Here is a 16,409-nt window from a genome sequence, read left to right as displayed (position 1 = left end):
AATTAATTCTATTATACCAAGGAATTTTTGAAAGCATCCGTAAATTGAATTCATGACGAAGACCATTATAGATCGAAAGTTAGGTTATGTTAATAATGGCGGCCAAATAGCTTCCAGATAAATCCACCATTTACAGCCTTCGCTATAATTATTTTTTTATTATGTCATTAAATAACGATTCAGATAAGTAAATAATAAACGACATTGATTTAACGAATTTTATTCAATAATCATATACAATAATACTCGTAGTAGTTTTAAATTAATAAAGTACCTTACGAAATCTTAATCGAAAACTTTGCCAATTACATCCAAACATAAAAGCTTTTTATTTCTTTTTCTCAATTCGTGCTCTACTTTATTCTCTAACCTTTGTACACCATAATTAAATAAACTAAACCACTAAATTACCAGAAATTTCTCTCAGGGCTCTCCCTCGTATCGATACCATAAATTATAATAAATAAACTAAATCGATACACTGTACTTTATACAAATAATATTTACTCTGCAACGCACGAAATTTTCGATAAACTAATATCTACAAATCCTACGTATCGATCTCATCGATAATAAAAATAAATCGTCAGGGTGAATAAATAATTCGTATTGTAGATCCAAGACTATTCCTGCGTTTATTCAGAGAAGAAATATGTTAGGTACGCGCAGAATACTCTCGACAAATTATTAGTTTTCAGTTAGAAAATTGAGGGAAGTCCTCGAGGAAGAAACTTGTGCGTTCCCTTCGTATATACATAAATTAAACCGCGATGTGCGATGTTTTAAGGCAACAAAATAAATAATCACCCGGTTAAGAAAGAGAAAAGGAAAGGCACACGTTCGCCATTTTACGCGACAGCCATTTTACCTGTCGCTGAAATTCGTGTGCGACGTAGAATTCTTTCAAATAATGCGGTAAGCGGAGAGAGAGGAAGCGGGAAGTCTACGAAATGATCCAAGAGTTTATACTTGTTAGAAACCTAATCTAATTTTATAATTGGTTTGCAAAATTTGGGACGATTTAGGAGGACATTTAGATGATCGAAATTTTGGGCATTCTTTTAGCAATTTTACAATTTGCAATTTCACAATTTTAGCTATTTGAAGATTAAAGAATTGGAAAGGCTGAAAATTTTGAAATTTTAAAAATCTGCAAATCTAGGAATTTGAAGATCTGAAAATGTGAAATTTTGAAAATCTGAAAATATGCAAATTTAAGAAATTGAAGATTTGCAAATCTGCAAATTTCAGAATTTGAAAATCTTTAAATTTAGAAATTTGAAGATCTAAAAATTCGGAAATTAAAAAATTTGAAATTTGAAAAAGTTGGAATTTGAATTTGGAAATTTGAAGACCTAAAAATTAGAAAATTTGAGGATCTAACAATGTGAAAATTTGAAAATCTGCAAATTTAGAAATTTGAAGAACTAAAAATTCGAAAATTAAAAAATTTGAAATTTGAAAAATTTGGAATTTGAATTTGGAAATTTGAAGACCTAAAAATTAGAAAATTTGAGGATCTAAAAATGTGAAAATTTGAAAATCTGCAAATTTAGAAATTTGAAGATCTAAAAATTTGGAAATGTGAAGACCTAAAAATTAGAAAATTTGAGGATCTAAAAAAGTGAAAATTTGAAAATCTGCAAATTTATAAATTTGAAGATCAAAAGATTTGAAAATTTGAAAATTGAAAAATTGAAAAATTCGAAATTCTAAAAATTTAAAAATTTGAGAATTTGAAAATTTTGTTTCGATCAACCACCTTCCCGGACCATTTCATAAAATACCATCAGCCTCCGATACGAAACAATATTTTACTTTAAATAGCTAAGGCAAGTCGTCGATGTTGGATTGTCGCGCTTGTGGCTATTGTTTTCATTAATCGATGAACGATTATTAATCGAAAGCAACGTTCGCATCGCGTTCGTTCGTAATCGCCACGATCTAATTGTACGTTTAATTTAATTGACGCTATTTAACGGCAAACGATCGCGATTTCACGTAGAGGTGCTGATATTATCGAATACTGTTTGAATACTACTCAAATTTTATTACCGACAATACTGAAATATTGGTAATCGTTGAGATACTGTACAATTATTAGAACTATAAATTTTATTGTTCAAATCAGTTTCTAATCTAACCTGACATGCATATTATATTTAATATATATAATTTTAACTTAAAAGTTAATATTCTTGTCTCAAGTTTAATTTCATTGCGTTTTCAAACAGTCATAAGTGTTTGGTTAGGTTAAGAATTTTGAATCAGGTTAGGTTACATTCAGTACAAATAAATAATGTATCCAGTTAGGTTAATATTCGAAAAATAAATTTCATATTAGGTTACATTCAGTAAAAATAAATAATCAATTTATGTTAATGTTTGAAAAATAAATAAATCTGAAATAAAGTTACAGCAACAACTTTTAATATAAATCTGAAATAGAATAAACTGACTCAAATTTGAAGTTTAAATAAAAATAAATAAATTTGAATGATATAAGGTTAAGTTGAAATGTATAAATGCAAATGATTCCTCCCATTAACCTAACTATCTCAACGATATCATTAATATGTCGTCAAGTATATTTTTCCATAATAGCACCTCCAGTTTCACGAACTCGAGCTCGATTTCGCGAAACACATTTTTATCGGAAGACGAAAGATCGAAGATCGAGCTCGAGTCTTTTCGACATCGAATTTCTCCAACGATTTTCGACGCTCGGATCAATATTAAATTAATCGATGGATTAATTGTTAGTAGTTGCTTCGCGAGTTTCCTTAATATATTAGGCACACATTTAACGCACGTATATAAAAAAATTCTAAAAGACACTAGTTATGTTTCGTAAAATGGAAGGACTGTTTCGTGATCCCGTTACGATTCAAATTCTCGTCCAGTATTATAAAATTAATCAAAATCAACGTTTGGCACAAAATCGACAAAAAAAGGAAAGGCTTCGATTTGAAGGCTGGAATTAAATATGAGCGGCATCTTTGAACGACGTACTGATCGATCTACGGATCAATCAATGAATCATTTTCACGGAAATCATTTTTAATAAATTTATAAAGCAAAAGCTTGTACAAGTATCATAAGAACTCCGAAAATTAAATAATAAGGGATTTTCGGATATTTTAAACTGAAAGTACTGAAAAGAAGTACTTAACGATTGATTAAGAGTTCCAAGACTGAATAAATTGTGCGTTCAGTTTAATAATTAGCAACTACAGGGTGTCTTACAAGTAGTGTAGGTCTCTGAAATGGTAGGTGACGTGATTCTGAAGAACATTTCCCTTTGCAAAAATGGGGTGTGAAGCTTCGTTTTTGAATTATTAAGGAAAAACATGGATCAATCAGAGCGCGAGGATTGCGCTGGAATTACTACGCATCGAATTACCACGCGTGGAATTACCACTCGTTGAATTACCACGCGTGGAATTACTACGTGTCAAATTACCACGCGTCGAATTACCACGCATCGAATTACCACGTATCGAATTACAACGCGTCGAATTACCACGCGTCCAATTACCACGTATCGAATTACCACGCGTCGAATTACCACGTATCGAATTACCACGCGTCGAATTACCACGCATCGAATTACCACGCGTGGAGGTACTACGCTTCAAATTACCACGCGTCGAATTACCATGTGTCGAATTACTACGCATGGAATTGCCACGCGTCGAATTACCACACGTGGAATTACTACGCATCGAATTACCACGCGTCGAATTACCACGTATCGAATTACAACGCGTCGAATTACCACGCGTCGAATCACCACGCGTCGAATTACCATGCGTGGAGTTACCACGCGTTCAATTACCACGCGTAGAATTACCATGCGTGGAATTACCACGCACTGAATTACCACGCGTCGAATTACCACGCGTCGAATTACCATGCGTGGAATTACCACGCGTTCAATTACCACGCGTAGAATTACCATGCGTGGAATTACCACGCACTGAATTACCACGCTTCGAATCACCACGCGTAGAATTACCATGCGTGGAGTTACCACGCGTCGAATTACCACGCGTAGAGTTACCATGCGTGGAATTACCACGCACTGAATTACCACGCGTCGAAGCACCACGCGTAGAATTACCGTGCGTGGAATTACCACGCGTCGAATTACTACGCGTCGAATTACCACGCGTCGAATTACCATGCGTGGAGTTACCACGCTTCGAATTACCATGCGCCGTTAGACTCGAAATTGTCGCTCTCGCATCTGTGCATGCGTAATCCTCGCGCTCTGATTGGTCCGTGTCTTTCCTTAATAATTCAAAAACGAAGCTTCAAATCCCATTTCTGCGAAGGGAAATTTTATTCAGAACCACGTCAACTACCCCCCATTTTAGGGACCTACACTAATTACTACTCTAGTACTACACTAGTTGTGAAACTAGTGCAGTCTCACTATAGTAGACCTTGTATTACAGCCACCCCACAGAAGAAAATTAATAGATTTCATTATCCCAGCTTCGATGAACAACATAATGCAGATCAATTCACAAAAATCGTTTCTAATAACTTTCCAAAACAACAGCTTGTGCAAGCATCATAAAATCCCCAAAAATAAAATAATAGAACGCTTTCTATTTTGCAGGTACCGAAAGTGAAAAGAACTGCCAAACGATTGAACAGTTCCGAGATAAATTGTGCGTTTAATAATTAACTGTATATATTGCAGCCATCCACAGAGAAGAAAATGGATGGATTCCACAATCGATCCCAGCTTCGACAACCGTGAAAATTCGACGACAACGCGTTGAGTGCCTTTCCCGTGTATCAAAGAACTACTCGACCGATATACAGTACACGTGCTTTGGTTACAATAATTCTACATCGCTGGAGATACAACAGGACCAGACGATTGATCTGTCCATGTATCGTACAGGTATCGATTCTTCGGACAGAGTCTCAGACAATACGAATCGAAAGGCCACGAATTCATTTGATTCCACGATCGAAGAGTCGACTGCAACAGTTCGATCATTTTTCTTCTTCCGTTGTGCTCGCTGTTACAGTTCGTTCACATCGAAGAATTCAAAGGTATTGCTCGTCTCTGCCCGATTTCCTGGTTCGATTTTTTTTTAGTTAGGAAGAATTTTCCACAACAGTCGACTCTCCATGGAAAAACGATAACAATAAGTTCCGATGACGCGTCCAATAAATATTAATTGACGTAGTGAACGATCGATCGCTGCTCGGTGAACGATCTATCGTTCAAATTCAATTGAAAAATCTTGCGATATATATATGTAGTAACGGTTGGTAGACGACTGGTGAATTAGTCGCATTTGTTGATGATCTCCACTTCTTGGATCTCTTCGGGCTTCATGTCGACGTCGCCCCAGCCCCATTTCATGTCCACGTGACTGTGGTCGGATGTGCCAGTTTGGTCGTACCTGGAAATTTATGGTGTTTTTTGTGAGATATTTGGGAGAGCATGTAGATATAACTCTCTTTTCTTTCTTTGATAATAGACATGTGGTAGACTCTTGGTATATTGCATGATTTATGAGAAGGTTCTTTTTCATGAGACTTCTATGTAAAAATTGTAATTCTAGAATTCTAAAATTGCCAAATATTTCAATTCTATTAAATCCTCAAATTCCTAAATCCCCAAATCAGCCAGTTTCCAAAATCCCAAACTCTAAGTATTTAAATTTCTGAATTTGCCAAATTTCCAAATCCTCAAATCTCCAAATCCTTAAACCTCAAAGTTTCCAAATCACTCAAATTTCCCAAATCAACTCTACAAATCCCCAAATTGATCTCCTCAAATTCCCAAAGTCCCAAAATCGAATTACCATTCGTCGAATTACCACATGTGGAATTACTACGCGTCGAATTACCACGCGTCGAATTACCACACGTGGAATTACCACGCGTCGAATTACTACACGTCGAATTACCACGCGTTGAATTACCACGCGTTGAATTACCACGTATCGAATTACAAGGCGTCGAAATACCACGCATTGAATTACCACGCGTCGAATCACCACGCGTAGAATTACTACGCGTCGAATTACCACGCGTCGAATTACCACACGTGGAATTACCACGTATCGAATTACAACGCGTCGAATTACCGCGCGTCGAATTGCCACGCGTCGAGTCACCACGCGTGGAATTACTACGCGTCGAATTATCATGCGTCGAATTACCACGCGTCGAATTACTACGCGTGGAACTCCCACGCACCGAATTACCACGCGTCAAATTACTACGCGTGGAACTCTCACGCATCGAATTACCACGCGTCGAATTACTACGCGTGGAACTCCCACGCACCGAATTACCACGCGTCGAATTACTACGCGTGGAATTCCCACGCACCGAATTACTACGCGTGGAATCCCCACGCGTCGAATTACTACGCGTGGAACTCCCACGCATCGAATTACCACGCGTCGAATTACTACGCGTCGAATTCCCACGCGTCGAATCACTACGCGTAGAATTACTATGCGTCGAATTACCACGCGTCGAATTGCCACGCGTCGAGTCACCACGCGTGGAATTACTACGCGTCGAATTATCATGCGTCGAATTACCACGCGTCGAATTACTACGCGTGGAACTCCCACGCACCGAATTACCACGCGTCGAATTACTACGCGTGGAATTCCCACGCACCGAATTACTACGCGTGGAATCCCCACGCGTCGAATTACTACGCGTGGAACTCCCACGCATCGAATTACCACGCGTCGAATTACTACGCGTCGAATTCCCACGCGTCGAATCACTACGCGTAGAATTACTATGCGTCGAATTACCACGCGTCGAATTGCCACGCGTCGAGTCACCACGCGTGGAATTACTACGCGTCGAATTATCATGCGTCGAATTACCACGCGTCGGATTACTACGCGTCGAATTCCCACGCGTCGAATCACCACGCGTAGAATTACTATGCGTCGAATTACCACGCGTCGATTTACCACGCGTAGAATTGCCATGCATTACCACATACTGAAAATCACCCCAATCTCTAAATTCAGATAGAAAAAATCTCTACAAGTTTGTAAAGAAAGCAACTATATACCTAGATCCATCACCAGTCCTGTTAGCACGTTTCTTCACAATATCAGCTGGAACAGCTTTCATGTCGTATGCCAGCCCTAGCCGGGCACAGAAATCAATGAACGCTGTAGTTAAATTGAGCTTGTAGTTCCCTAACTCGGCCGCTTTGTAATCCCATGGGAACACATGGTGATAATTGTGCCAACCCTCGCCAACCGCGCATATGGCTACACCGATGTTCTCCGTTGGTCCAATATTTCTGCAAATTTCATTTATTTGTTCATCCACTAATCCACTAATCTATTTACTCCATCATTCGTACGCGTTTATAAAAACAGAAAATTATTGCTCAAGTTTATTCGATACAAATTAATTGTTGCTACAATTACATATGAATTTGCAATTTTTTATTTTCAATTTTTACTACTATGTTTACTTTCTAATTTATCATGATCCAAGTTTAAATTTAGAATTTAGAATACGAATTTGCAATTTTTAATCTTTAATTGCTACTACTATGTTTACTTTCTAATTTATTATGATTCAAGTTTAAATTTAAAATTTAGAATACGAATTTGCAATTTTTAATCTTTAATTGCTACTACTATGTTCACTTTCTAATTTATTATGATTCAAGTTTAAATTTAAAATTTAGAATACGAATTTGCAACTTTTAATCTTTAATTGCTACTACTATGTTCACTTTCTAATTTATCATGATTCAAATTTAAGTTTGTGAATTCAATTGACTTAAATTATTAAATAAAATTTTTGTTGCAGGGTTGCTATTTAACAAAGCATCATACTGTTCTATCTAGGTAGAAAAGATCTAGTTACTAGAACCTAGGTAAGAAAGATCAAGTTATTTACTTGTCGTAAGGTTTCATGCCCCATATATGTGCAGCCGAGTTCACCAACCACGTGAAGTGCAAGTTCAATGTGTATCTCCACACTGTGCTGTACCACGCATTCAAAGGTTTCTCGTCCCAGAAATAGCAGGGTATCCACGTGGGCAGAACGAAGCAGAAGATCGGCATTAGTATAATGTACAATCTGCGAAAACGAGAAAAGAAAGTTGTATAATTATACGTTCACACTAGAGTTCTCATTTAGTTTAATATGAACAGACAATGACAATCTAATATTTACTGTGAGAGTCTTTTAACTATAGTACATAACTAGCAATACATATAATCAATTCAATTAACTTATATCGATTTCAGTAACTACTGTGGAATCTCATTATTTCCCTGCGTCAGGGGCTCCGCGTTGTATAACTACCCGTTAAGTCACCCGTCGTATTAAATTAATTATTCACTCGCTATATACATTCACTTATTGTACCTTTTTTGCCATAGAACGACAGGATCATTTATCACGTCGCTCATATCGACCGTGGCTCCCTTTCTGAACACATCCGGATGTTTTCGAACCAGAAGCCACCCCATGTGCGAGAAGAAGAATCCTCTCTGCGCGTTATGGGGATCTGCGTCGGTGTCAGTAAATTTATGATGTACCCGATGATCTCTTACCCACTCGTAAATATGATTCTGCACAAAAATAACGTTTCAAATATTTTCTAGAAAATCGTTGGGAAAATTTGTTGAATCAAGAAATGGAAATTTAATGACTCACTTGAAAAGCGATTGATTGACAGATCATCAGGAAAACACGCATTGGCCATTTTGCTTTATAGGATCGATGTGCCCATAGTCTGTGAGCGCCAGCTGTGATGCCCATTCCCGCCAGGAGCGTCACGAATACATCTGAAAATGAAAAATATATGAAATAAATAAAAGTGAAAAATTTATCCTCATTACATTTGTAACAATTATTGTATATAAATATGAGTTTTATAATGAACATTATGAACAGCTCGTGGAATTTCAGTGAGTTGAATTACAGCGCGTGGAATCATGGTGCGTGGGATTACGGCGCGTGGATTTACGGCACATGGAGTGGCGACGTGTAGAGGTACAGCGCGTGGAGTTTCGACGTGTGGAATTATAGAGCATGGAGTGGCGACGCGTGGAGTTAGGACGCGTGGAGATACAGTGCGTAGAATTGCGACGCGTGGAATTACGGTGCGTGGATTTGTGACGCGTGGAGTTGGGACGCGTGGAGATACAGTGCGTAGAGTTGCGACGCGTGGAATTACGGTGCGTGAATTTACGACGCGTGGGAGATACAGCGCGTGGAGTTTCGACGCGTGGAATTACGGTGCGTGGATTTTTGACGCGTGGAGTTGGAACGCGTGGAGATACAGTGCGTAGAGTTGCGACGCGTGGAATTACGGTGCGTGAATTTACGACGCGTGGGAGATACAGCGCGTGGAGTTTCGACGCGTGGAATTACGGTGCGTGGATTTTTGACGCGTGGAGTTGGAACGCGTGGAGATACAGTGCGTAGAGTTGCGACGCGTGGAATTCCGGTGCGTGAATTTACGACGCGTGGAGTTGCAACGCGTGGAGGTACAGTGCGTGGAGTTTCGACGCGTGGAATTATGGCGCGTGGAGTGGCGACGCGTGGAGGTACAGCGCGTGGAGAATCGGACGCGTGGAATTACGGCGCGTGGATTTGTGATGCGTGGAATTACGGCGCGTGGATTTGTGACGCGTGGAATTACGGCGCGTGGATTTACGACGCGTGGAGATACAGTGCGTAGAGTTGCGACGCGTGGAATTACGGTGCGTGAATTTACGACGCGTGGAGTTGGAACACGTGGAGATACAGTGCGTGGAATTATGGCGCGTGGAATGGCGACACGTGGAATTGGGACGCGTGGAGATACAGTGCGTAGAGTTGCGACGCGTGGAATTACGGTGCGTGAATTTACGACGCATGAAGTTGCAACGCATGGAGATACAGCGCGTGGAGTTTCGATGAGTGAATTTACAATGCGTGGAACTGCAACGCGTAGCATTCCAGTGCGTGAAATTACGACGCGTGGAGTTACGACGCGTGGAATTACTAAAATTGACTAAACCTAATAAAAAACAGTGAAGCTAATGTCTCAAGTAAAAATTTCTTAAAGTCCTCGAAGAATCATATTCAAAATGGAAGTTCAAAGAACGTTTCAACCAGGATTTCCATTGTTTCATCTTTTCTTGCACCTGACCCACTTGCAAGATTGATAATGACTATAATCGCAAGAGGTATTTAGAGATCTCAGCAGATCATCACTTTCGAAACCGACCAACATAGTCATGCACGTGATGCATACCGCGTAACCAGTTGTCCGAGCACGTTCCGTTAAAGATCGAACGACCATAAAAGAATTTCATTGATCGCTGACAAAACGAGGATAATTTAGCCCGTAATCGGGTCGTAGAAAATATTCTGACACCCGGTGAAATTTATGACAAAATTTATGACGCCCCAATTGCTTTTTGTTTAACGGGACTTACGCCAAATGAGCGTGTAGAATCTCGTTCCGTTGAAGAATAGATACATTCCGTAGAGAGATCCTATGTGAAGGTAGATAAAAGCGATCACGTTCCTCCAAACGATTTTCCATTTGTATTTCTGTTGAACTTTTTCGGGGGTCTTTTGTACTTGTACTGGCTGACTGCTCGTCTTCTCCGTCGTCGATTTATCCTGGTGCACACCTTGCTGGGAGGCTTCTAAATATAATGTGGAGGATGTACCAAACAAGTTCGGCGCCATCTTGAACAATCTGCAACAAATACTCCATTGTTACAGTAATATGTTTATTCTAGTATTTAACTTAATTATAAATTAATAATTTTTAATGTTATAAAGTATTAACCCTTAATGGACCAATGTCACCGTGCAACATCATACTTTTACATATTACAGTCATTTAATACAGTTAACTTTATTATATTCCAGTTTGATAAAAAATATTTTCCTTCTCATACATCATAAACAAAAAATTTAATACACAGTTACTGTCCGTATGAAAAATACTTTAAACGCAGCAACAAATACTCTTAAAATAGCTTTAGTCCATTAAGGGTTAAGTTAATGTTAACTTGTTCTTTAACAATAGAAATTATGCAACAATACTCCAACTTCACATTAAATTTAAAATTATTCAAGTAATAATAAGTATAATAAGATTCAATAATAAGAATGTTAGAGTGGGGCTCCTTAAAAATTATAGCATGAAAGTTTGTAGTGTGAAGAATTATAACGCGTGGAGATATAGCGCGTGGAATTACAACGCGTGAGAGTGCAGCACTATAAATAGAACGAATAAGATTACACAGCGTGGAACTAAAACACGTGAGAGCACAATGCGTGCAATTATAACACGTGACGTTACGGCGAGTCGAGTTACAATGCATGAGACTATCACGCGTCGCCCTACAACACGTGGGACTGCAGCACGTGGAATTACAGTGCGTGGAGTTACGGCGAGTGGAGTTACAATGCATGAGACTATCACGCGACGCACTACACCACGTGGGACTGGAGCACGTGGAATTACGGCGCATAGAATTGCAACGCGTGGAATTACGACGCGTGAGGTTACAATGCGTGGAGTTGCGACGCGTGGAATTACAATGCGTGAAGTTGCGACGCGTGGTAATACGGCGCGTGGAATTACAATGCGTGGAGTTACGGCGCGTAGAGTTGCAGCGCGTGGAGTTGCGACGCATGGAATTGCAATGCATGGAATTACAGCGCGTGGAGTTGCGATGCATAGAATTATAATGCGTGGAGTTGCGACGCGTGGAATTACAATGCGTGGAGTTACGGCGCGTAGAGTTGCAGCGCGTGGAGTTGCGGTGCGTGGAATTTTAGCGCGTGGAGTTGCGATGCGTGGAATTGCAATGCGTGGAATTACAGCGCGTGGAGTTGCGACGCGTAGAATTATAATGCGTGGAGTTGCGACGCGTGGAGTTACGGCGCGTAGAATTGCAGCGCGTGGATTTGCGATGCGTGGAATTAGGACGCGTAGAGTTGCGACGCGTGGAATTATGGCGCGTGGAGTTGCGATGCGTAGAATTGCAATGTATAGAACTACAATGCGTGGAATTGTAACGCGTGAAATTAAAGCGCGTGGAATTGTAACGCGTGAAATTAAAGCACGTAGAATAATAATGCGTAGAACTAAAACGCGTGGAATTATAACGTGTAAAATTACTGTGCGTGGAATTATAACGCAGTATAATATCTAACTAAACCATCCAAAGCGTCTTCACGATCGAAAATCCACTGACCTACTAACAAATACTTTCAAAAATATAAAAACGTCTGGCAATCGAGTCTCGTTCTACTTGTAATGTGTTTTTTAGTCACGTGAAAGTTTTCGTATCATTGTTCGCCAAGATTGTATGCAGAGTATTTCAATACATAATCACACAACTTAGGCCGCTGTCCAAACATCTATACATTTGTTCCAATTACCTCTTTGCTATTCAATTCGTATTCGATTCTTCATTTGTCATTGATATCACTCTATATTTTAAATTGCATCTCATATACATACATTAATAGGAATATGTATGAACGCGTTCCGCCTTTATGGCCTTCCACTGCATTTTATTGCATGCATCTGTGCTATTATACATTTCTTGACTTTTGTTGTTACCAATTTGTGTGGAAGCATTTTTTAATATTTCCTGGTACTTTGTGGTCTTTTTATTAGGGGTTTAAGAGGGATACTTTAGGATTGGAATGTTACGCAATTTTGTAATGGTGGATCTTTAGTTTTTATTTTTTGATTATGGGAAATTTGTGGATTTTGAAGTTTAATGAAATTTTTAGTTGATTTAGAGGTTTGTAAATTTTGAAATTTTCAAAATTGTAGATTTATAAATACGTGGATTTCTAGGTTTTTAAATTGTAATATTTCCTGGTTATCAGGTTTCCAAATTTTCGAGGTTCCAAAGTTCGAAATCCCCAAGTTTCTCAAATTTCCAAATTCTCAAGTTACACAAATTTCTCAAGTTTCCCAAATTCTCAAATTTTCCAAATTTCTCAAATTTCCAAATTCTCAAATTTCCCAAATTCTCAAATTTTCCAAAATTCTCAAGTTTCTCAAATTCTCAAATTTCCCAAATTTCTCAAATTTCCAAATTCTCAAATTTCCCAAAATTCTCAAGTTTCCAAATTCTCAAATTTCCCAAAATTCTCAAGTTTCCCAAATTCTCAAGTTTCCCAAATTCTCAAGTTTCCCAAAATTCTCAAGTTTCCCAAATTCTCAAGCTTCCCAAAATTCTCAAGTTTCCCAAATTCTCAAATTTTCAAATTCTCAAATTTCCCAAATTCTCAAGTTTCCCAAATTCTCAAATTTCCCAAAATTCTCAAGTTTCCCAAATTCTCAAGTTTCCCAAAATTCTCAAGTTTCCCAAATTCTCAAATTTCCCAAATTTCTCAAATTTCCAAATTCTCAAATTTCCCAAATTTCTCAAATTTCCAAATTCTCAAATTTCCCAAAATTCTCAAGTTTCTCAAATTCTCAAGTTTCCCAAATTCTCAAGTTTCCCAAATTCTCAAATTTCCCAAATTTCTCAAATTTCCAAATTTCCAAATGTCCCCAATTTCTATATTTCCAAATTTCCAAATTTCCAAACTTCCAAACTAAATAATCCCAAAATTCTGAAATTACCAACTCCCACATCCCCCACCCACACAATCCTAATTTCCCAACTTTTCCAAGCTTCCATATTTCCAAAATTCTAAATTTTCCAACTTTCCATCTCCCCAAAGTTCCACATTTTCATCCATTACACCTAAAACCCTAAACCAATATCTTAAACTACAATATTCCATAGTCAACACTTCTAGCACACTTCTTACAAAGATATCTCCTAATCAACAACGAATGTTTAATGCCTCCTTTTCTCTACATATGATCAGAACCATCTTTCGAACGGTAAAAGTAGAGAGAAAGAAATGTGGACTCTCAAGAGAAGGTCCATACCGCGCACATGATCACCCACGTGAGACAAAGTGACCCTGATAGAAGGTTAAGAGCACGTTCCAGTAAAAGTGTTCCTCCATCAGGCACGAAACGGTACATGCTATATCCGTGCGAGAGTATCCGCAGGAAAAGGGGTCGAAACTTGTAGGAAAAGAGAAGAGAAGAGAGAGGTGGGGTAACGAAGCAGGAAAGAAGCGAAGTTTCGAGCCTGGAACAGGTTTCCTCTGCAAAGGAGGTCAATGGCATGTTTGAGCTCATTACCGATCAATCTGAAAGAAGGCTCTGTGTACACTCGGGTGCAACGTATCCTTTCTCGGGACTATCGCTCGCGTGAACTTGAAGAATTTCCTTTTCACGAATTTTTGTTTGGTTGAATTTTTGAACGTGGTCTAATTCTTTTTTTAGGTGTGGTGGAAGTTTTTTGGGTTTTTGATTTGGGGGTTTTGTGGGATAGGGTTTGGGGTTTTTGAGTTATTGGGTTTTGAGGTTTTTGTGGGCGCAGGGTTGCAAGTTATTGAGGGCGTAGGGCTTCAAGTTTGTAAGTTCTTGAGTTTTCAAGTTTTTGTGGGTGTAGGGTTTCAAGTTTGTAAGTTCTTGGGTTTTCAAGTTTTTGTGGGTGTAGGGTTTCAAGTTTTTGTGGGTGTAGGGTTTCAAGTTTTTATGGGCGTAGGGTTTCAAATTTGTAAGTTCTTGGGCTTTCAAGTTTTTGAGTTCTTGGGTTTTCAAGTTTTTAACCTTTCAGGTTTCAGAGATTTCAAGTTTTCAAATTTTCTGCTTTCAAATTTTTAAGTACCAAAACTCCCACAGGCTTGAATATACAGATTCACCGAAATCCCTAGATTACCGAATTCCTAAATACCTAAATTCTTGTGCCCCGAAATCGCAGTCCCCAGATTCTAAATTGTCCGAATTCCTATATCCCCAAATTTCCTAGATCTCTAAATTCTCTAGATTACTAGATTCGTACATTCTCCAATCTCCAAAGACCCACCTCCAAACGTTTAAATCCTGAAGTCACACTTCCCAGATCCCAACATACCTAAATCCCTAAATTTCTAAATTCCTAAATTCCTAAATCCCCAAATCACTAAATCCCTAAATCCCTAAATTCCTAAATCCCTAAATCCCTAAATCCTTAAATCCCTAAATCCCTAAATCCCTAAATTTTCATACTTGTAAAAGCCCAATTACTCATATCCCCAAATGTCAAAGTCCTCGAAAGTCCGAAAAAGAAATGATCGATCGCAACGTCAGCTGTCGCTCAATCACGATATTTCTCCGAAGTAAGACATACTTTCTCTCCACTGTACACGTCCCGTTTTCTGCGGCGACAAAGATTGGCCCGCAGGAAATCCTCGTCATCCTGCCCGTACAGCATCGCACGTTTCTTCCATTAACGGGAAACGATATGTGACCGTTCGTCCAAAAGAAACGACTTTCGATAGATAAATACTTGGACAAGGTGTAGGCCACTTCGAAGAAACTCGTGAAACTTGACCCATTTGTACGAACTCTTCGACCGATTCGATCTCCTTCTGGGGGTCACTTTGCGTCGACGATTATGACGTCGGAACGGGTTTTAGATTATGACCGGAACATTTCGCGTTTGTTCCTCTTGCCTACATTCTCGTCTCGTGGCATAAATTGAGTTATGCTTGAGTTGATACGGTATCGAGAGGTGTATTTTGCAATTAGAAAATCATTCTGTTATATGTGTTCGATATGTTCAATTCAATATAAGACTTCGAGATGAATTGAGCAATGATCAAATTAATAAGCTGCTGACAAGTTGAAAGGGAAATATGTAGCATGTGTTGTTTTTGTTTGGACATGTGGAGAAAGGATGTTAATTATGTGGTTATAGATAATGATATGTTTAAATATATTATATGTTTGTAATGGGTATTAATATGTGTTATAATATGTGTCACATATGTGTAAGATGTATTAATATGTAGTATAATATATCTTACATATGTGTAGGATGTATTGATATGTATTATAATATATGTTACATATGTGTGGTATGTATTAATATGTGTTATAACATGTGACACATATGTGTAATATGAATTAATATGTATATAATATATGTTACATATGTGTAACATGTATTAATATGTATTATAATATATGTTACATATGTGTAGTATGTATTAATATGTGTTATAACATGTGACACATATGTGTAACATGTATTAATATGTGATATAATATATGTTACATATGTGTAATATGTATTAACATGTATTAATATGTGTTATAATATATGTGACATATGTGTGATGTGTATTAATATGTGTTATAATATGTGTTACATATGTGTAATACGTATTAACATGTATTATAATATGTTACACATGTGTAATATATATTAATATGTGTTACATATGTATAACGTGTATTAATATGTGTTATAATATACGTTACATATGTGTAATATATATTAGTATGTGTT

At 38.1% G+C, this 16,409-nt stretch overlaps 1 protein-coding gene across 3 annotated transcripts in view; it reads right to left on the bottom strand.

Moving 5' to 3' along the window:
- Positions 1-204: 204 nt before the first annotated feature.
- LOC100881498 (acyl-CoA Delta-9 desaturase) overlaps positions 205-16,409 on the bottom strand; it is a 38,411-nt gene continuing 22,206 nt past the window's right edge. For all 3 annotated transcript variants that reach the window (XM_076533167.1, XM_012286728.2, XM_076533166.1), the window contains exons 2-7: positions 10,464-10,732; positions 8,692-8,822; positions 8,401-8,606; positions 7,927-8,109; positions 7,079-7,315; positions 205-5,429 (exon numbers count right to left, since the gene is read on the bottom strand). In XM_076533167.1, the coding sequence (XP_076389282.1) occupies positions 5,312-5,429; positions 7,079-7,315; positions 7,927-8,109; positions 8,401-8,606; positions 8,692-8,822; positions 10,464-10,732 (1,144 nt within the window). In that variant the 3' untranslated portion in view covers positions 205-5,311. The remainder of the gene's footprint in view (positions 5,430-7,078; positions 7,316-7,926; positions 8,110-8,400; positions 8,607-8,691; positions 8,823-10,463; positions 10,733-16,409) is intronic.

Source organism: Megachile rotundata, chromosome 7 (assembly GCF_050947335.1).
Source record: "Megachile rotundata isolate GNS110a chromosome 7, iyMegRotu1, whole genome shotgun sequence".
NCBI lineage: Eukaryota > Metazoa > Arthropoda > Insecta > Hymenoptera > Megachilidae > Megachile > Megachile rotundata.
Note: the sequence above shows the minus strand (reverse complement) of the source record. Positions and strands in the feature narration are given on the sequence as shown.